Here is a 22,186-nt window from a genome sequence, read left to right as displayed (position 1 = left end):
AAAGACTAGAAAAGATTAATTTGATCATTCACATTTGCATATTGTTTATATTGGTCCATCCGTCCCTTGTTATTAAACACCAGCGAGCTTCTGGTCTCTCTTTTTCTTTTTTTCTTTTTTAACCGTAATGAAAGAAAGACAGACAGACTATGGAACTATCAACATGCGTGTCGCCTTCAGTGCGAGTATGAGGAACCGAGAAAGGAAAGAAGAGAAGCAGGCGCTGACCACCAACTACAGCGTAAGCAGTGAAAGAGTCACTCGGGGGTTAAGAAAAGAAAAGAGAAATGAATTTCGAGTGAACATCACTATAAAAAATAAAATAATAATGACACTGGCGACGCTCGGAAAAATATACATCATTATTATTTTAAAGTGCTCATATTATGCTCATCTTCGGGTTCATAATTGTATTTAGAGGTTAAATCAGATTAGTTTGACATGGTTTAATTTTCAAAAACACACCATATTTTTGTCATACTGCCCATTGCTGCAGCTCCTCTTTTCACCCTGTGTGTTGAGCTCTCTGTTTTAGCTACAGAGTGAGACATCTCACTTCTGTTCCTATCTTTGTTGGGAGTCGCACATGCTCAGTACCTAGGTAAGGACTACTAGCCAGTCAGAAGCAGAGTATGAGGGCGTGCCTTGACAGTACCTAGGTAAGGACTACTAGCCAGTCAGAAGCAGAAGTGAAGTAAAGGCTGGACTACAGTAGAGCTGTTTGGAGCAGTTTGTGAACAGTGTTTTCTGTTGGAGATGGTAACTCCCTTTGGGGGGGGGACTTTGGGCTTTTCACTTTGTAAACCTATAACGTGCACAAAAAAAGATATATTACACAATAAAGGAAAGGGAAAAAGCCAAAAAGCATAATATGAGCACTTTAAGGTTTTTGGAAGGAGGGGGGGGGCGCAGGATGAGGGAGGACACACCAGATCTTCTCAGGTAGGTTCAACAAAATGTCAGATTTCTTTTTGGCAATATTACAAGCATTTGGGTTGTTAAGAAAACAAAAATTGTGCAAAAAAAAAAAAAAGAAAGTGTGTGTGGGGGGGAGACAACTGTCAAGTCATGAAAACCTCTCTAAGATCCAGCTCAGGGAAGATTGCTCTACAATTCCCCAATTTAGAACCAATTAAAATGTTTATTTTTTTAATATCTGACTCATAAAAAAAACCCGTCTTATTCACACACACAAAAAAAAGAGCCCCAAATTGTGTATAATAAAATTATTATCATAATAATACATTGAAGATTTATTTTGTCGGCATCTTTTTCAATGCCGACCTCGTGACCCTGTTCCCAATAAATGACTTGAGCACATTAAGAGTTTTAGGTAGAAATGATAAAAAGGTGCTATTCGTCACCGCAACAGTTTCATGGAAAGAAAGAAAAATATATATATGTTAACGTCGGTGAGCCAAGTCGTCTACAAATTAATATCTTAGGTAGTATTTTGTCTTATTTTTTTGATTTTTTCTTCGAAATAGGTTTTCTCTAAGAAAGCGGAGCTTGTCGGATGCTGCGATAGTACTTACGGTATGTTTTCAGTTTTCTTGTAAGATCAACAGTGCGTATTGGTTTGCATTTACAGTACGAAAAGTGATTTTATTTAAAAATTCAGGTAATAAAATGTTCTCAGTCAACGCGCATCTGTTTACTACGCACTTAAATAACACATTCTCGGACACAAGCTCAAAAATTAGCACTTCAGTAAAAGAAAGAAAGAAAAAAAAAATGAAATCTGAATAAGAAACCGACCCAAAAATCCATACCATGACTCGGCATTCGAGCCATTGCTCTCGAGCAATCTGTTCGCGATTCAGAGGGACAGAACGCAAGATAGAAAGAAAGAAAAAAAATCAATACAATGTTAAATAATAGAAAAATTAAAAAACTAAAAAGGGAACAAATTGCTCTTTTCACGCAGAAAACATTGGGTCCACAAAGTTTTCAGGAAGGCAATAAGAGAAGCAGGAGAGGTGTGTGTGTGCGTGTGTGTGTGTGTGTGTGTGTGTGTGTGTGTGTGTGTGTGTGTGTGTGTGTGTGTGTGTGTTGTAGACACTGACTGACAGGAAGAGGACAAGGCGAGAGCCAATGGCGTGCTGTGTGAGTTCAGAAGGGACAGAGGGGGCGGGGCTTGTTCATCTCTTCCTGCGGCAGGTCCGTTTGTGGTCGGCATGCCAGTGCTCCTGCTGACACTTGATGGAGCAGTACGAAGTGTTCCAGCAGCAGTGGTACATGGCCTCCTCCTCGCAGTTGTAACACTGGAAACCACACAAACAGGGCCCGGTTAAAAGAACAAGGGCCCAAAGGAAAGGAAAGATACACCAGCTGTTTAAAACATGGATCAAAAGTCATTTACAGCGTGGAAGCAAGAATACACAAACAGAGACTAGAGCAGTGGTGCTCGCAAGCCACTTGGGGCTCGCGAAGCTTTAAATTTGTGGCTGGCATGGCAGTAAATAATACGGTTATATGATTACTAGGGGTGGTACGGTTCATGAAAAACATCCGAATCGCTCGGTTCGGAGCGTGTGTGTGTGCCGCACGGTTCGTCAGTACACGGTTAATGTGCACTAACCACTTACTGCCGTAGCGCCCACTTTTGATTGCCGATTGGACGAACGCATCAAGTGGGTCTTGCTGCTCCCGAATTTCAAAACAGACTGATGGCGGCTCGTTCAGAATACGATCTCATATTTTTTTTACGAAAATAGTTCAGCGAAACGTGTTTTCTGAAAGCATTTGAAGCGAGAAATAGGCCGTGAAGTTGCTGAATCTGTCTTCATTTCAGATCGACAAAGGTCAGTTTAAGAGATTTTCGTCAGATTTTGAGAGACACTGAGCCGAGCGCTCCTCAGGTGGAGCGTGGTGCTGCTGCCGCTGCCGGTCACGTCACGTCACCTGCAGAAATGTCAAGTGGGAGAGATAAGGAAGGCTGCCCGCAGTTGGAGGATACGCCAGCGTCGTTTATAGTCTGGTGTGTGGGAACATTTTGGATTTCACGTTACCTTATGATGAAATAAAACAATATATAGAACTGCCACTGTGTGCATGTTTTGTGCAACATGCATTCAATATGCTAATTTTAGCTATATGCTGAAGTATATTCTGGAGTGTTAAAGATTGAAAGAAAAATAACAAGAACCGAACAGAACCGAAAACATTTTTCATCAAACTAAAAATAGGGATGCACCGAATCCAGGATTCGGCTTCGGATTCGGCTGAATATTGGGCCTTTTGACAGGGTTCGGTTTCTTGGTAATGCAACACTAAAAATAAGAATACATTTCAAATTAAAAATCACAAAAAACGCAGAAAAGGCTGGAGAGAATCTCTCCGTCGTATCACTTTGAACTGGAATTAAATGTGAATAGAATTGTTGTAATTATTGTAAACTGTACGTATAGCATAGAAACACGGAATACATTTTCATTTACAAACACCGCATGTAACAACTAGGGCTGCTGCGGTTAGCGCATTACCGCGGCGATTCAGTCTAGCTCATCACCACTGGGTATTTTTTTATTTTTTATTCTTGCAAGCGTGTTACTGTCAAACAGTGTTTAAAGGCCGGTCTCTCAGTTTCTGTCAAATGCATGTGAGCAGAGTGGGGCTTTATCTCCTTCTCCCAGAGCGGTTCATTTTTACAATATTATTATTATTATTATTATTATTATTATTATTATTATTATTATTATATATTTGTTAGTTTAGCATAATTTTATTTTACTATATTGGGTTTTATTTGTCTGTGTTGTTTCAATTTTGCCATGTAAAGCATTTAGGGCTGCATGTTTGTATAAAAGGTGCTTTATAAATAAAGTTGACTTGAGTTATATGTTTTGGCCACTTGAGGGCAGTGGAGAAGCCATGACATCTCATCACTTGTTGAATGACGGAAGGAATCGGGTCAAGGCTTTTGTTTTAGATCAGGAAATGATAAAAAAAACTGAACTGATGTGCCTGCCGAAAACACAAGTGAGCAGAGTGGAGGGTTATTTTACAATATTATTGTTGTAATTTTTTGTTTTGTTTATCTGTGTTGTTTCACTGTTGCTACGTGAAGCACTTTGGGCTGCATGTCTGTATGAAAGGTACTATATAAATAAAAAATAAGTTGAGTTATAGTCCCAGGACTCTTCCCATGTGTTGCATGGGGAGTACCAGCTCCTGCCCTCCAGGAGGCGCTATAGGGTCCCAAACTGCAGAAAGACCTTTAGGTTGTTAGGTTGTAATTGTTGGAGCTTGTATTGCAAGACAAATTTCCGTGTCTACGGAGCCATCCATCCATCGCTATAAATAAAGGACTAAATGATTAAACTATGGTTTCAGATCGAAATGATTAAGACTTTAAACTTTTGTCATGAACACAGTATGTTAGCACGCTAACAGACAAACAAAAGTACAAACCTAACAGGGTGAGATGTAGAGAAAGAACACAGACAGAGTGGCGGTGATTTATCTGGGTCTCTTGTTAAAAACTGTAGTTACAAACACTCAAACTTCAATTTTTTTGAGCTGAAACCACGAGCAGGCACCTAATGATTTTTTTCCCCCCAGAACTCACCCACTGCTTCTTCTTGGTCTGGGAGATGAGCTGTTTGTGTTGGCCCACCACCTTCTTCACCTCCTCCACCAGCTCCTCTTTACACTTCTCCTTCACCTGTTTACACTTCCGCTCCATCTCCGTCTGAGCCCCGGCCACCGCCTTACTCACCGCCTGACGCTTCTCCTCCTCCATCTCCGTGCGGAGCTGAGGGGACAGAGGCAGGCTGGCAGTTTAAAACCTGAGACTCTCTCTCACAGGTAGGGCTGGGTAGCGTTACAAAATATTCAATACTGGTACCAACACCGTGACTTCGATAACGCTTCCTAAATGACTTTTTTTTCAACAAAACGACAACATTTATTTTTATTAACATTATTTTTTGCCCATTTTAGGCCTTTATTATATAGGACAGCAGAAAACGTGAAAGGGGAGAGAGAAGGGGGAGAATGATATGCAGCAAAGGGCCGCAGGTCGGAGTCGAACCCGGGCCCGCAGCGTCGAGGAGTAAACCTCTATCAGGTGAGCTATCCGGGCGCCCGGCACAAATCTTTTTATTAATTTTACAGCTCCTACTACGTGAGCCCCGTCTCTCTGTGTACCGTAGGGTGTGTCTACGATGTGTAACGTTAGACAGCCAATCATGCTGCGTGCTGATTGGCTTACTCCTAAGTAGGGCTGCACAATATAGATGTTTGTTTATTTACCGCCATCGTGATATCAAGTGGCATAACAACATATGGCATAAGATGCTTCGAGATTTTTTTGGGTTAGTTGAAAGAAAATAATCAGTAGAAAACTGCACTTTAAAATGTAACTGTCTTATTTTAGTGGGGCCTTTTATTTCCAATTCAATGTTCAGTTTGTTCAATGAAAGGATGCTGGAAAGTATTTGCTTTCATTGGTTTTAAATTCCACAAGCAATGGGTTGTATTAAAGCAGATTACTGAACGTAGTAGAACGGAGTACACTTTAAGTTAGTTTGTTTATCACAAGAAATATCGAGATAACGATATCCCAAAACAGGTTTCATTTCCTCATTTCAGGCAGCCCTACTCCTTAGGTATTGAATATTTGATTTGTTAGAAAAGTAGCGAATTCAGTACCCAGCCCTACTCACAGATACGGACCTCATAAAACACAGAAAACGCACCTTCTCCAGAGCCTCTCGGACGACTCTCTCAGTCTCCCGCTTGTTGTCGGCCTTCATCATCTCCTTGACGTCGTTGAAAACCTTGGTGTACTTCTCGTGGCACATGTTCTGGCAGGCGCCGTCGCTGTTGGTCTGAGTGCTGCGGTGGAGCGTGCGCGGCGACCCGCCGCTGGCCTTCTTGGTCTGCGTGGACACCGACAGCTTCTCGGGCTGCTGGGGCGCCGAGGACACGGGGATCTCCTGGCTGGAGCTGACCGCCTCCATCTCAGGCTCCGGGTCCTGGTGAAGAGACGAGCAGTGAAGCACAGACTGAAAGTCAGATTTAAAAAGAAGAAGAAGAGAGGACACATTTTTAGGTGTTATAGAAAAACTCGTGCACAGAGTTTCTGCAAGGTTCACCAAGTTACATTTAAGGACCTCTTCAATAACTGTTTCACCATCAAACCAGGCAAAGTATAAAAGTATGCCAGAAGGGACTATATGGCCTAGAATGATTTATTACATCATTTGTTTTTGTAGATCTTCCCAGCAGTAACAACGATAATTCCAAATGAGACTATCGAACAAATAATTGCAACTTGGATCTGGATAAGTGGCATTCAATGGATGGAATCGGTGAATGATTAAAAAAGGAACATGCCGACTTATTGTGACTTTATCTTATTCACCGTATCCCCCAGAGTTAGATAACTCCATACATACCCTTCTCATCTCCTTGCGTGTCGTAACTCTGTCTGACGCCCCCACCACTAGCCTAGCTTAGCACAAATCCTGGAGGTAACCGGCTCCATCTAGCCTACTGCTCCCAATAAGCGAAGCACTGCTACTTCTGCCAATTGGGCGGAGTGATTTGCTCGCAGCACCTGAGAAGCCCCGTGGTGAGGAGTGAAGAGTTTGCCTGGAGTTCGCTCAGAGTTGGAGTAATAATCACTCCGCCCAAGTAGCAGTGCTTCGCCTTTCTGAGAATATAGTTCCCAGTGCGTATTCGGTTAGAAGATGGCTGTGTGTCATGTGACCTTGTTATTTGTACACGCTGTGACTATACAAATCACAACATGTAAAAAGGAACATGTTGGCGTTATTTTGTCACTTATTGGGAGCAGTAGGCTAGATGGAGCCGGTTACCTCCAGGATCTGTGCTAAGCTAGGCTAGATGGAGCCGGTTACCTCCAGGATCTGTGCTAAGCTAGGCTAGATGGAGCCGGTTACCTCCAGGATCTGTGCTAAGCTAGGCTAGATGGAGCCGGTTACCTCCAGGATCTGTGCTAAGCTAGGCTAGATGGAGCCGGTGACCTCCAGGATCTGTGCTAAGCTAGGCTAGCGGTGGGTACGCCAGACAGAGTTACAACCAAGGGGGTAAGCGTCGCTTCAGAACTCAAACCTCCTGTGGCGCCATTTTGGTGCTACAAAACGATCCCCTCCCGTTAGCATCCCATTGACTCCCATTCATTTTGACGTCACTTTGACAGCGAATAACTTTACATCTGAAGCGTTTAAAGACTCTATTTGTCCGTTGTTTATTTCTAAAGAAACACAACAATGTATAAAAGGCTCCATTACCTTGTACCTCACGTTATGACTCCGTAGCAGACGTTTTTGTAAAAATAGGCTAACGATTGTTTCACACAGTAGAGGAATTACCGTATAGTACAGGAGAAGCTTGAAGGCAGTTTCGACTTACATTAGCTGTTTAGGTTTAATTACTGATGTTAACTAGCATTCTAGTTAGCAATAATTAGCCTGTGCCTATGTTATCTCCTTACATACACCTACACTCTCCTTCTCTGTACGATTGGGAATGATTGAGATTTCTCTTGGCACAGCTACCAGAAGACTTACAACTTTCAGACACGTTGCTCACGTCACATTTACGTTGTATCTCTCAGTTGGAGGCTGCTCAGTAACGCTCAGCGCTCACCAGAAAAGTGATTCTAATATCCTTCACTGGTCTCCGTCCAGAGCAACGGGATCTGTTGGTCCAGTTTATATACCATCTATGGTTACAACACGCACGAAGATGAGAAGGGTATGTATGGACTTATCTAACTCTGGGGGATACGGTGAATAAGACAAAGTCCCAATAAGTCGGCGTGTTCCTTTAACTAATTTAAGTTTCTGCTCAAATCGACACACATGCCCATTATGAGACAAGGAGCTTTCTGGCTGCTTTAGCTGCAGCAGTGACAGTGATTGGCTGACTGAAACGCCACAAAAAAAAAAATAAAAGCCTCCTGCAGCACAATTCACTGTATAAATAATCCCACTTTTAGTTTATAAATGTACGTGATAAATTTAAAACTGTAAAATAAATGAATAACGTGTCGCGACAGCATTAAGAGAAAACATTAAAAAGATTATTCTCAGGCCTATAAGGAAACTCTATTCAAGACTTGAAGACGACCTTCAGGAAGCCTGGATGTTAAGACCTACATTAGCTTCCTGAAAACAAAAAAAAACATTTAGATATTATCGGCCACTTCTGGTGACATATTATTGTCTTGACACTTCCTGTGAAACTTCACTACCTTCCTGTTGCAAACACGATAAAGCTGATGTGGTAGATAAACAGAAAACAGCAAGCACTTGGTATCTTAGTGCAATCAATTTCTCTGAAGAGGCCAAGATTTTAGCCTGTCTCATACTGGATTTTTGAGTCCATTAACTATAACTTTTGATATATAAAAAAGCATTTTTTTTACATGAACAAACAACCATTTTTGACAGAGAATGCTTCCAAAAAAAAAAGCTATCAAGCTCTGCAATAAGCTAACAGATAAGACACACTAACAAAAGCGGACGAAGCATTTGTCCCAACTACTAACAGATATTATATGTGTAGCCACATTGTGGTTTTGACAGAATATTGTGCGCTTAATGAGAGTCTAACTTACGCTGGCTTCTTCTTTGGGTTCGACTATTTGAGTCCGACGGCTTTTCTTGGCCTTGGGCTCCAGGCTGCTTTTGAGCTGGAGAAAAAAAAAAAAAAGGAAAAAAAAAACAGAACAAAATATTACAAAATAAACTAGCGGTAAAATGTTAAAAGTATCTTAAATGTGTTCTTTTCCTGTTTCCAATATAGACTGAGAAAGCACTTATTAATTTGAAGCATTTCCCTTGTATTGTCTTCTCATCGACTTGAAATTGACCTGGTCTGGTTTGCCCATTTATATAAAGCATAAAGTAGCCTGTAAAGTCTCCCCCAGGTCTGTCTTACATTTTCTTAGTCAACTTGATTCCAACTTATTACCATTACTTATTTCACACTTCTTTGGAATTTATGGTCACTGCACCTCATTTACATGAAATTATGCCTAATGTTTTATTTTAACTAATACATTATTTCACATTTCATTTCAACCTCTCCGTTTTCAAAAATAACATCGTGCACAGCTGTCAGTTTTCAGAAAAAGTGTTTGTTTATACGAACCCGTGTGTACATGCTTTCAAGAGCACGCCAAACCTGTAGGTTTAACGAGAAGCTCAAGCCCACATTAGCCAATCAGAATCCTGAATATAGCAACAGCAGCAACAAATCACTTCCTCTGTCTTCTCTTCCTCGGCTGCCTAAACCTCTGTTTTTCTTGGTTTACATGCAAACGTGCAAACAAAAGTTTTCCAAAATCTCCACACTGGCTGGAATTTTTAGAAAGAATCATATTCAGAGGCAAATTCTCCGTTTGCGTGTAAACGAAGGGCACAAACGAAGGGAAATGTCTCCGCTTTTCAAAATAACCATGCACGTGTAAACGGGGTAATAGTTGAGATCAAAGGAACATAAGGTTTATGTATTATCACAGATTTTGACCCAGGTAGACCATGAAAGTAGTTATCATACATTTTTATTTTAGTGTTGCATGTTCATTTTGGGGAGTTTTGGTTGACAGAAACCCATATTTCTGATATTTGACCCGAGGACAACATGAGGGTTAATAATTAGGAGGGAATCTGGAAGCTACAAACTGTTCCAAAAGCTTTTAATTATCTGTATTTTTGAAAGATGGTGTACAGTGGAAAAAAAAAAGAAGTCTTTGACCACTTAAGAAAATTTTTAGCTATAATTCCTCTGAATGAAAGATTTTTTTTTTTTACAGAGCCACTTAAGAGAAAACACTGCCAACCATGTAAAAAATACGTGCAAAGTTGTTGTACTGACATTGTGTAGTACAGCCACCAGGTGGCAATGTTTACTGTATTTATCTACAGTGGTTCAGTTTATGCATTTCAACTTGGTTTATCCTCTCATTTTTGTTCCTTTTTCTCTAAAGCACTGTGGAACTTTGGTTTAAATAAGTTTCACAGGGGTTTAAGTGAAAGTTTGCAGCAGCCTGATAGGAAAAGGTACACAAGAAGTGAAAATCCTCAGAGGAAGTTCTGGGAAACACTGAATATGTTTTGTGTCTTTATTTAGTAAAACTTGAATGAATATATAATAAATAAAACACCCAAATCCATTTTTTTTTTATGACACAGTACAATACTTTATTATTATTATGGTTTATTGCTTTGCATATCCTTTTGGCTTAGGTTGTACTGATTTAAGGGATATGGAGCATTTGAAGATACCCCAAGAAATGACATCACAATAAGCAAAAATATCAATGTATTTGGCGGGGTATTCTGTTTAAGCGTCACTCCTCAAGAAAAAACTCCTTAAATTAAAATAAAAAAAAAGGGATTTGGTCTCTTTGGTAACACTTTACTTGAAGGTATCTACATAAGAGGGTCATGACACTGTCATAAACACATGACACTGTCATGACACATGAACCCTAACCCTCACCATAACATAACAAAAACCAAATGACACTTACTAAAAGAAGCGTTATGTCATAAAAGTTTATGACTTGTTTATAAGGTTTATGACACGTTCATGACAGTTTCATGTCACTCTTATGTAGATACCTTCAAGTAAAGTGTAACAGTCTTCTTTTTGGTCATTTGGTGGTAGTTTTGCGATTGTTTCTCACATCATTTTGGACCGTTATTATCAAAAACGTTGGAATAGATAAGAGCAGATGATACATAAATACCACTCAAAAAGACAAAACTTGCTAAAAGAAGTGCACTCATGACCAACTTCAATCATTAGATCTGAGAAAAGTCTTTTAGTTACATTCAATCGGATCAGGTGCTGCCTAAAACGGCTCGGGAGCTGCACCTAAACCTTATAGTGGAAGGGAATGCCCGGATTCTCTGATGAGGAGTTCAAAAGGAGAATTAAACTGAGCCTACTTACATGTCGGACCTGCTCGTTGCTGGTGGAGGAGATGCTGGACTCGGCTTCGTCTGTCCGGTCCAGCCTGTCCGTCCTCCCGCTGGCCTCCTGTGGCTGCGGCTGGCTCTGGCTCTGGTTCTGGCTCTGGTTCTGACTCTGGTTCTGGCTCTGGTTCTGGCCCTGGCTCTGGTTCTGGCCTTGGCTCTGGTTCTGGTTCTGCTGCAGTTGCTGGTGTGACTGCATGGTGCCTTCCTCCATCTTTGTTTTCCAGAAGCGGCCCTCCCTCAGGAAGCGCTGGTAGACCTCCAGCTCCTCGCACGCCTTCTTCCAGCCGTTGCTGCGCTTCACCTGCAGCTGCTGGACGCTCACCTTGATGTCCTGGATGTTGTCCGGGGATCCACGCTCTGGGGGGCGACAAGAAAAACAGTGCTCGAGATTTACCAAGCAGCACTGCAACTTTTAATCCGTTTCAGTTCCATCTTCATCGTGTTCTGGTTTGTTTTTGGATAAAGTTCCGTTTTGAAAAAGTTGTATCTTCATTTTTTATTTTTATTTTTTCTAAATCAAGAAAGAGGACATCTTCTTTACAATTATATCGTTGAATCTGAGACGTTCTTAAAAGGGGTGATAGAATGCAAAACCGATTTTACTCTGTCATAGTTGAATAACGACAGTTGGGTGGGTAAATAGGACATACATAGAAGCTCAAAATCCCATTGAATCTCAACAAAGCTAGTTGCTTACGTAAGCATCTCAAAACCTGAACCTTTGTCACGTCCATGGGTGCATTAAGAGAACGGTCACGCCCCATCATTTACATCCATGGCTATACAACTGACCTGAGATCAGGTAGTCTTCTGAATCTAGGTCACGCAGATCTCTGCTATTCCATTACTAAAATTCACTTCTGAACCTTTTTTATGCGAGAAATCAACTATGTAAAGCTCAAATATGGGCCGTTTTATGAAAATGGATGGCTAATTGCAAATTTTGTCCGACTGTGTGTCGGAGATCAGCGGCCGGTGCTGCCTGGGTTGCTACATCGCTTTCTGGGTGACTGGACTACCACACGCCACTGCCCTGACAGAGCTCCAGGGCCTGCAGCTCGCTGTTCTCCCTCCCCTCTTCCTGCTACCGGCCGGCCGGTGAGTGACTGAGAGCGCGGTCAGCGAGCTTGTTACGCCCGCAATCTCTTAGCTACCAGGTTCCAGTTAATCTTATAATGGATATGTGTGTTGAATTATTTAAACAAACAATCGGGGAAATAAACGCCTCTTGTCCGCCAGTCTCATTGATAGAGCCGCGGTGAGCTGGAGTCCATCAATGAGAGCTAGCTAGCCTCCTCCTAACGAGACCTCTGACATTCACAAAAATGCATTTAATTGAAATCCGAAATCGGACAAGTGTTAGCTAAGCTTTGTAAGACCTTGGGGAACCTGTAATATACATGCCGTGACGAAATTCAAACTTCAGGTACGGCAAAGGGTTAGGTATTCGGCTGAAAAATCTGGATTTGGTGCATCCCTAGTCTCAACCTGAGGTGCTCAGACCAATGGAACAAAAAAAGTGATGCTGTGTGTTGTTGGGATGTCTGCCAGCTGCGCTAACCTCTGGTGCTGGTGGCCAAAGAAGCGTACGTCCACCTGGTTTTCATCCCTCTGAAGGACTTTGGCCGGCCAGTAGCCGAATCCTTTCATCTTGGCCCACACCAGGTCGTGGTTGGGGCTCTGCCGAGGGAACACACACACAAAGAAACAATATAGACCAAAGATACGACCCAGGGGTGTATTTCTAACAAGAAAAACCCTGCCACACTTTACTTTGTGGTGGGTTGACTTTTACGCTAAAATTACATTTTATATGGCAAGACATGTTTTGTTCTTTACGTTTTTGTTCAATGCATCACATTTTTTAAGTATGATCTGTTTATATCATTTTATATACACCTCTTAACTGCTACACATAATAGTTGTATACGTGTAAAGCTTCTACCAGAAATAAAAACATCTGAAGGTAAAACTGGGTTGCTGCAGCTGATGAGAGCAGGTTTGGTGGTACTCACACAGGGGTAACAGAACCAGTTGTCTGGCCGGGCGTTTGACAGGTAGAAACAGTTCTTACACAACAACAACTCATTTAACTGGAAGAGAAAAGACAAGGGAAGGGAGAAGGGAGAAGACATGGAGAAGGGACAGACAGAAAAGTTAAATGTACACAAACCTTTGAACAAATCTGGACTAGGCACAAATTCTAAAAAAGTACAAAAGGAGATGTAAACTTATAAGCTCTTAAAGCTGTAGTGCGTAGTTTCTGTCGCCCCTATAAGGACTTCTAAGTAATAACAACCACAATGGAAATAAGTCCTGGACTTACTTTATCCTTGATTGTATTTGATGTCTTTTGTTCATGTGTAAGGCATTTTTGATACAATTAAATAAATCAAATCAAAAGACAACAACACTGTTGGTGCGTCCACATGATACAAGCCTTCCGTGATCACCCCCACCCCTCCTCCACGCAGCTGCTAGTAGCCAAAGAGGACACGGAGGATTAAACAAACATGATGGACTCTTCAGAAGAGGTCATTATCTTCGCTCAACCCATAATCTTCTGAACATAGTCGTACACACTGAGAAATCAAGAGAGAGCTGTGTGGAGCTGATAGTCTTAATTAGCTTTGTAGCAACTCATTTGGCAACGGCTTGAATGTAACTAAAACAGAGAATAAATAAAACAGTGGTACCTCATGGCATGTGTCGATGAAGAGCAGCCGTGCGATCTCCGCCTGGTCACTGTGAACTGACACACACAAAACCAGAGGACACGTTTTTTTGTAAAATTAAAATAAAAAAGTATTAGTAAAATAATAAATTAATAAAAAAGATAAATAAATCCCAAGGTGCCATATATTCAAACTTTGACCCACCTCCATACAAGATGGAAGTGTTGTGAACAATCAGCTGAGCGTCTGCTTTGAACTCCTCAAAGCTTTTATACTTTCCTTCAGACAGGTTCTGAGAGAAAGACAGAGAGAGAAGTGAATAGAGAGACAGACAGAGGGAAGAGAATGGCAGAAAGAGAGAGACACAGACAGAAAGAAAGAGAGAGACAGAGAGAAAGAGACAGACAGATAGAAACCAAGACACAGAGAGAGAAAGGGAGAGTCAAAAACATGGAGAGAAAGTTGGTCAGAGAGAGAACAAGTATAAAGAGGTCTATTCACATGACCGACATGTGAGAACGAACACACACAAACACACACACACACCGAACGAACACACACGGAGATAGATAAGGTTCTTTAAAACCCTTTCCGACCAGACTGCAGTCAAAAGCAAATCAGTCAAAATCTAAACATACAGGCTTAATACACATTTAGTACACACAGATTCACTGTGATTTACCCTTGCCAAGGATATCATTATCTCCAATGTCCACCACAAATAAACAAAGAGAAAAAAAAAAAAGACCCTCCTTGCAACTCAAGAACTTGCCGGAGAAACTTAACAATTTTAGGTTTTCTTGAGTATCAAAGTCACCAAGTGATATTTGTGTGTACATCCATGAGATTAATGCAAACAGGAACTGCTAAAAGCTAATTCAGCATACTCTTAGTAGTGCCAATTTGCCAAAATGTAAAAGTCAAGGTTTTTAAACTTGAAAGAGTGTGTGCAGGGATGTTTCAATCTAACAGTCTGAGGGGATTTGTGTAAGGGTTCAAAACAAAAGCTTAAAATACTAATAAAAAAAAGGTCAATCGCAAAATGATTAGATGACTAAATGAATATGGAAGAAAAAGATAGACCGTAAGTGATGAAGGGAGTTTCAAGGGGACGCTGGTTACCTCCTGGATGTTTGAGACTTCCAGCGCAGTGTGGATCAGCCGTTTGTACATGGGATGTTTAGTGTCTTTGCCTTTCTTGTGCAGGTCCACTGCCTGGAAATATAGAGGATGGATAATGATTGAATGCCACTTTATAGAGAGGACGAGGAGGGGGCAGTGTTAGAGGGAAGTAATGAAGCAGAGACACATGGAGGGCAACTAATGAGATTTAATACCGTTTTTATAGGGAGCGGTGGGATGAAGGGAGACGGGAAGGAGAGAACAAGAGAAGTAGGGGGAGGGAAGTAATGAGATTTAACACAACTTTAATAGAGAGGAGGTTGGTGAGGGAAGGAAGAGAGAGAGCGAGAGCGAGCAGTAGTGGATGAAAAGGCAGATGAAAGGGTGGGTTAATGGGAGGAGAATAAAGGGGATATGCGTTCCTGATTACGAGGAGTGAGGGTTATTGTGGGTAGTTATACTAGTGGAATATTTCAAAAGAACACAGCAGAGGCCACAACCAATTCAATTCAATTTTATTTATAGTATCAAATCATAACAAGAGTTATCGCAAGTTTACAGATAGAGTAGGTCTAGACCACACTCTATAATTTACAAAGACCCAACAATTCCAGTAATTCCTCCAAGAGCAAGCATTTATTGTGACAGTGGAGAGGAAAAAACACTTTTAGGGAGAAACCTCGGACAGACCCAGGCTCTTGGTTGGAGAAGTGGAAAGATGACCCAAAACAGCTTTTTGTCGTTTTTATTTTGTTTCCATCGACTTTGAATGAAGTGTATTTTACGATGCTAAAATTACTGTTTATTTACATGGAGTCTGGTGGGTTTAGCGAATGCAATTTCACGGATGCTTTTATGTTTAAAAAAAGGATCTTACTCTTTAACAGAAAAGTCGACCACCTTAGAAATCCTTGCCATTATGTTGTCAGACACTTAGAATATTAATCTGAGTCTGTCGGCGGCAAAACGAGCAATTTTGTGAAGGTAAATATAAGCGGGACAACTGCCCTATTAACTTACATTGTAGCTTGTTTTCGCCGCTGCCGACAGACCACGCAGACAGGGTAGAGGATTGAGGCCTTTAAGTCCAACTAAAGTTATGCTTTCTGCTGTCATAAATCACGTTAAAATAGGATTCTTCCATTGAGACATTTAAAAAAAAATGCTCCTTTAGATGGGCTGGTGTACATGTTTGAGTGACAGCTGTCAGGACACAATGCAAACAAACTGCTGCTAACTCTCGCACTGAAATCATTGCTAAGTTATACAGCAATTTGCAATCAACTGTAGGGAATCACTGGCTTTCGGTTTAAAACCGACACGATTAAAACCTCCTGCAGTATAATAATAATGTAGCATTCTGGTGTCACATTTCCCTGTCCAACTCCAGTCAAATTGAGCACATTACGACAAGCATTAACCTTGCAAAGGAGAGAGCGTAAACATGCTGAAAACATAAGGTGGATTTAGCTTTTTATCACGACAATTAACCCCATTTTCCACCAGGCACGTCTGCGCTGCGCTCCGGAGGTGCCGCGACCCCCGCCAGCAATCCCGGACATTCAAGTCATTGGTTGTTATTCCACCACCGTGTCTCAGAAGCGTATGTGAAGCAGCTCTCCGCTCCGTTTTAAGAGTTAACTACCGTTTTTTTTTTCAACCTGGACTCTATTTTCTTATGTTTTTGTTAGGCCTGCTCCCTCTTAGTCGATTAGTCGACTAATCGGTCTTTGTCAACTAAAATTTATTTAGTCGATTAGTCATGTTTGATGCTTTTTTCATGCTGAATGACTTATTTCCAAGAAACGTACGAGCACATCTCTGGTAAACACAAGAATTAAAGTGGTGCTTTTGCATGACTCTTTGCAGAGAAACTCAGATTTACAGACCTGTCGATTAAATCAACTAATCGATTAGTCGATACAATTGAATGAGTGTTAGTCGACTAAGAATTTCTTCAATCGAGCACAGCCCTAGTTTTTGTGTCTAAGTGACTGATGGGAACAACAATCTTTGACATTGGTCCAGTATTAATCAAGATCGCTGCAGTCGGCAGCGGTGAAACAAGCTACAATGTAAGTTAACAGGGCAGCAGGCTTGTATTTACCTTCACAAAAGTGCTTGTTTTGCCGCTGACCGGCTCAGATTAATATTCTAAGTGTCTGACAACATTATGGAAAGGATTTCTAATGAGGTCGACTAGGGTTAGACCTAACCCTAACCCTTCTGAGTGGCTTCTGGTGTGGTATGGCGCACAGATGGGACAATCTGCTGTGCTGTCACCGGGAGGTTTGATAAGTTGAAGGCAGATAACAGGTAGAAATAAATATGGTTGTTCTCACCCTCTCCTTCATACGCTGGACGATGAAGCGCAGGTATTTACTCATCTCCTGTTTGTTCAGGTTCTTCTTTTTACTGCCCTGCAGGTTTGAAAGAGGGATGATGTGGAGAAAGAGCGACAAGAGAGGGAAAATTCAAATTAGGCACACTTAAAAAAAAAATGTTATCTTCAAAACATACCAAAAGGCAAGAGACTGGTAGAGGAGACAAAAAGTTAAAAGAGGAACGAGGAGGGAATGAAGACAACGAGGGACAGAAAACGGGCTACAAATAAGCGAAAAACAACAACTGTCTTTATTTATCTCTTGGCATACAAACTTACAGCGAGCACCAACATTAGTTGGAATGACAAATATTGACACTACTAACATGGTGTCTGCTTCTGCAGACGACTGATTTCTTAAATGTCATGAAAACAAGACTCTGTACTGGAGAAAGAAGAGAAACACAGTTAACTCAGCAAGCTTTCTGCAGGACAAACCAGACTTTTTTGTCTCTGTAGACACTGGATAATTACTGGCCTGGGAACAAATGTGTGAGCTCATGTTTCATTTGCTCTCACTGAACTTGTTTTGGTGGAACACGAGTACGTCCAAAGGATGTTGTAGTCGTGCTACAGAAAACTCCGATTGGGCAGCTAGTCTAGCTAGCTGTCTGGATTTACCCTGCAGAGATCTGAGGAGCAGTTCACCATAGTCCTCAGAAATCCACCGGAGGTTAGAACGCCAACACAGTGAAAGAGGAAGGTAACGGACATCCAGCCCAAAAAGAGGGAAATCCGGTGGAATTTCCAGCGACACCTGAACAATCCCAGAAGCAGATGTCGTCGATATAGACTACAGCTCTAATAGCCATTTAAGAGAACATGCGCTTACCCTGCAGGCGACACACTGCCAGTGAGATCCTCCGTCTCTGGGCTTGAACTCGTCCGACAGACATTTGAGGTGGTAAACCCGGAAGCAGTTGTCACATGCGAGGACGTCGCCCGGTAGGTGACACTCGAAGCAGTACCAGTCGTGGCTCTCTGCCTCCCACTCCTGCAGGGAAGACACAGCAGAGCACAAGTTTGGGTGACCCCCCCTCCCTCCAACCCGCGAACCACAGCGGGAGGGGAGGAAAACAACTTTCTTCATCCTACGTTCTTAATTAAAACTAGCTCCGACGTACAGATTCATGACGACTGTACTCCTGGTTGTCAGGGTGTTTCAGGTTGGAGGCTACATCACTGAGATCTACCTCCTCCTCACTCAATCTCACAAAAGAAAAATAAAACTGCCTCTGAAAATACTTTGTTTTGACTTTGTTTGCTTTAAAAATCGATTTCTCTTGGAAAAAAAAGATTAAGTTAACAGTCCTAGGTTACGTTGAAGCTGAATAAAAAAAAAAAGAACATTGGTCGGTATCCTTTTAAAAGTGGCTATGAAGTGTATACAAAAAAAATTTACTTTTTAGTTACTACAGTTTCAAAAACACCTCAATCCAACAAATCCTGGTACTGCATAGAATAAGAGTTGATAAATTCCAGCTATGAATAGTTCCAGATCTGGTAGCATGATTGTTATATCTAGGCACACGCTGTGCATTTCAGCAACTTCAAAATACACCATATCATTAAAATTCTACAGGAAGTAATACATCAAATGCCGAGTATGTCCTCGGCGGCTAACCCAGAAGATACTCAGTGGCCAGTCCCAGCCGCAAACTAAGTTCTCAGCGGTGTTGTAACATTATAGCAAACCCTTTTCCTCCCGGTGCTGAAAAACACCCAAAAAGCGACACTGATGTGAAATATATTGTGATATCTTGGTTTTAACTGAGTGGCTAATGTTAGCCTGCTTGCCCGCTAACTGGTCAACTAACGTTAGCTAGCTAGTTACAAATCGAGAACTGCAGCTATTTTATCAGAATGACATGAATAAACCTAACGTGAATAAAACGGTAATGGATAAACCCATCCGTAAACCGATACGTTTTCGGCAATAAACAATGAAAACTACAACTTCCATAATGCAACTTATCGACGTCATCAAAAGTCTGTGTTTACATCCACTGATTTGATTGAGAGACCCCTAGCGGCAGAAGATTACATATTGTACGTTTAATCATTATCATTAAAAAAGGTATTGGTATCATACTTAGTATTACTGTAAAAATCTCAAGCAATGCCAAGCCATAGATTGCCTGTTGTAATGTTAATCATAAAAACACTATTATAACCTGCTTTTATTATGTGATAATTAAAAGGTTGATATCAAATTATTTTAGCGTTTCCGTTTGTGGCAGGAAGGTACTGAATGGATGAGAGGGGGCGCAAATTTGACAACTTATTCTATGTGTTCTTTAATCCTAACACACACATGTTGCTGTAGTAGTTTTCAGTAAGCGGTTTAAGTCAATGGCACAGAGACAGGAAGCGTGAACCGCTTAAAATTCAACTACTTATCAATCTGTCAAGAGTCCACCTCCTCCCACTCACAGTCTGGACCGACTCAGTAGGGGAGAGCAGCTCAATAAAAGCTAGAGAGAAAAAATAAATAAAAAAAGTCTCTATCTTGATCTCTTCTCCATGTGTTCATGTGCTGTAGGTTGGGTTTGAGTTGGAGGAAGCACACTAGAATCAGCTCATAACTGCAGCGATGGTCAGGTAAAGAACTGTCTGAGAAAGAGGCTGCTTACCGCTGCGGTTTTAATCACAGAAGAACATCTTACTGCATGAATGCCTTTTCCTAAATAAGCCTGATTTGCATAAATCTTTAAACGAGGACGCACACTGCGGCAGCAACATGCAGATTGGACCCCTCAGTCCGAAGCGTAGGGAAAGAAGCCCATACGCAACCATAAATAGTCACGGAGAACAAAAAGATGGGGGGACAGCTCTGACATCCATGCTGCCAGCCAGTGTCGCTGCAACACCAGACGGCCTGATCAGAAGCAGGGCCCACCAGGAGGAAGCACTCTACACTCAAATCCAGCAGCTCTCTGGGGACTCTCTTTAAAACGCTAACCTGCGGCACCAAAGCTGTCAACCTAGGGGAAACACTGTCATGGTCAGATCACATTCTCACTCCAAAAAGGGCTCCTCACGTAGAGTACAACACAGCACATATTCTCAAATAATGGAAATGTATCGAGGGTTCACAATTAAAGCCCATCTAGGTGAGAATATACTCTGAAAAACTATCCACAGATTCCTCAAAGGACTTCCATTTTATTTTATTTTAGCGCGTAAGAGACTCTTCACCCACACAAGCATTCGACAACACAGAAATGGTCCTTGTGTTCTGTTGAATGTCAAGAGGCACTTCACTATTGCTTTCAGCCGCCTGATGAAAGACAAGTGGCCGACTTCAAAAAAAGCCTGGAGCTCTCTGAGCCAAGGACACGGTGTCTGTGGTTCGGCAGCACAGCTAGTTTCGACAGGAGCCCGTCGGGGAAAGAATCTGGTCCAAGCAAAAAGCGGATAACAGCGACATCATGTTTGACACTGAACGATGAAATAATAGCACGACGTAACAATGCTTCCCCTGCCAATGAAAGATCTGCAACCAATGTTCAAAAACCTTACCTGCAAAATCAGAAAAAAAAAAAAAAAAAAAGACAAAGCCAGAAAATCTGCTTTCGGGTTTAAAATCACTTCTCTAAATATCCGTTTAATACCTCGGTGCTTTTTGGAGAAAGAAATGGGCCTCGACTAAAAGCTGCCAACAAGGACAGGGACTTGGATAGTGATAGAGGGAGAGTTGAGGCAGCCAGAGGGTTGGCTTCCTTAAGCCATCTTTCCCCACTGCTTTCCCACTCTGGTGAACAGCTCTGCGTCAAGCTGGGACACGCCAGACCCCGAGCAAGGCTGGGCAGCAGGTTTAGCAGCCCTGCCAATGACCTACACAAATGGAGTTTTTCCATTACATGGTACCTGCTCGACTCGCCTCGCCTCTACTTTTTTGGTTTTCCATTATTGAAAAGAGTCCCTGGTACCTGCCAACAGGTACATTTTTTAGTATCACCTCTGTTGAGGTTCCACGCGAGCTGAGGCGATACCAAAAGGTGACTTGAAAACCTGCAGTCTACTGATTGGTCGGAGAGAATCGTCACTAATCACTGCGTCATCATTGCTAGCGACATCATTGCTGCCTCCAGCTGCTTTAAAGCTAAATGTGTCTTCTGGCAAACAGCCACATGCCGAGAATCAAAGACAACGCACCTTCCACGTTCTGGGTGTGTGTCTCGTTAGGTCACGGCATCCAGCTAGGGCTGTGCAATTAATCAAAATGTAATCGGGATTATGATTTCAGCTCCCAATGATCACAGAAACAGAATAATCGAGATAAACAATTATTTAGCTCATTACGTTTTGCAAGTATACTCTTCATTTTATTTAAGTTTAAATAGGAAAAGTATTAAGGCAAATTTCACAGTTGTGTTTTTTATTGTTGATTTATTTAACTTTTCCCACTGTTTTTTTTAAGTTCAATAATGGCAACATCTTTCCAGAAGTAAAACAAATAAATAATCGTGTTCAATTATCGTGATTTCAATATTGACCAAAATAATCCTGATTATATTTCTTCCCATAATCAAGCAGCCCTACGACCTGCCACGCTCGCCTCACGCATGAGGCGGTACTAAATCGGCAATGGAAAAAGGAGGGCGGGGCACCGCGGCTGAGTAGAGCTGGGACTAGCAGTGGGTAAGCGCCAAAAAACACCCCCGGGATCCTGCTTGTTTTAGAGGTAAGTGCTTCACGTGTTGTGTCTGACAGATTCTTCACGGTTACGGAGTATGTACTTTTGCACGGTTTTCTACAGCCTTTTTATTTCCTAAAAGACTCTTTTCAGACAGTAGTTTCTTGACTGCACTTTAAGATTTGGTCGATGTCACGTCAAGTGAGCAATATCACATTGTAGCGTTTTTATTGTAATTATTTAGCTAATTAAATACCGGACAAATCTAAGTATTTAATCACATTGATGCAAAAAAACATTTAAAGCAATGTGCAATTCCATTACTGTGCAATATCTGTATACTGTGCAATATCTATTACTCATTGAATATGATCACCACTATTGGGCAATGTTAAAATGTGCA

The 22,186-nt window shown here is 41.6% G+C and overlaps 1 protein-coding gene across 1 annotated transcript in view; it reads right to left on the bottom strand.

Annotated features, from left to right (window-relative positions):
- Positions 1-866: 866 nt before the first annotated feature.
- zmynd11 (zinc finger, MYND-type containing 11) overlaps positions 867-22,186 on the bottom strand; it is a 37,691-nt gene continuing 16,371 nt past the window's right edge. Inside the window, 13 exon segments of the mRNA XM_028593603.1 lie at positions 867-2,264; positions 4,571-4,756; positions 5,703-6,011; positions 8,594-8,668; positions 10,939-11,308; positions 11,310-11,321; positions 12,526-12,644; positions 12,980-13,057; positions 13,661-13,716; positions 13,844-13,931; positions 14,762-14,854; positions 17,104-17,181; positions 17,977-18,138. Coding sequence (XP_028449404.1) covers positions 2,142-2,264; positions 4,571-4,756; positions 5,703-6,011; positions 8,594-8,668; positions 10,939-11,308; positions 11,310-11,321; positions 12,526-12,644; positions 12,980-13,057; positions 13,661-13,716; positions 13,844-13,931; positions 14,762-14,854; positions 17,104-17,181; positions 17,977-18,138 — 1,749 coding nt within the window. The 3' untranslated portion in view covers positions 867-2,141.

Source organism: Perca flavescens, chromosome 12, assembly GCF_004354835.1.
Source record: "Perca flavescens isolate YP-PL-M2 chromosome 12, PFLA_1.0, whole genome shotgun sequence".
NCBI classification, from domain to species: Eukaryota; Metazoa; Chordata; class Actinopteri; order Perciformes; family Percidae; genus Perca; species Perca flavescens.
This window is presented reverse-complemented; position numbering and strand designations above follow the sequence as displayed.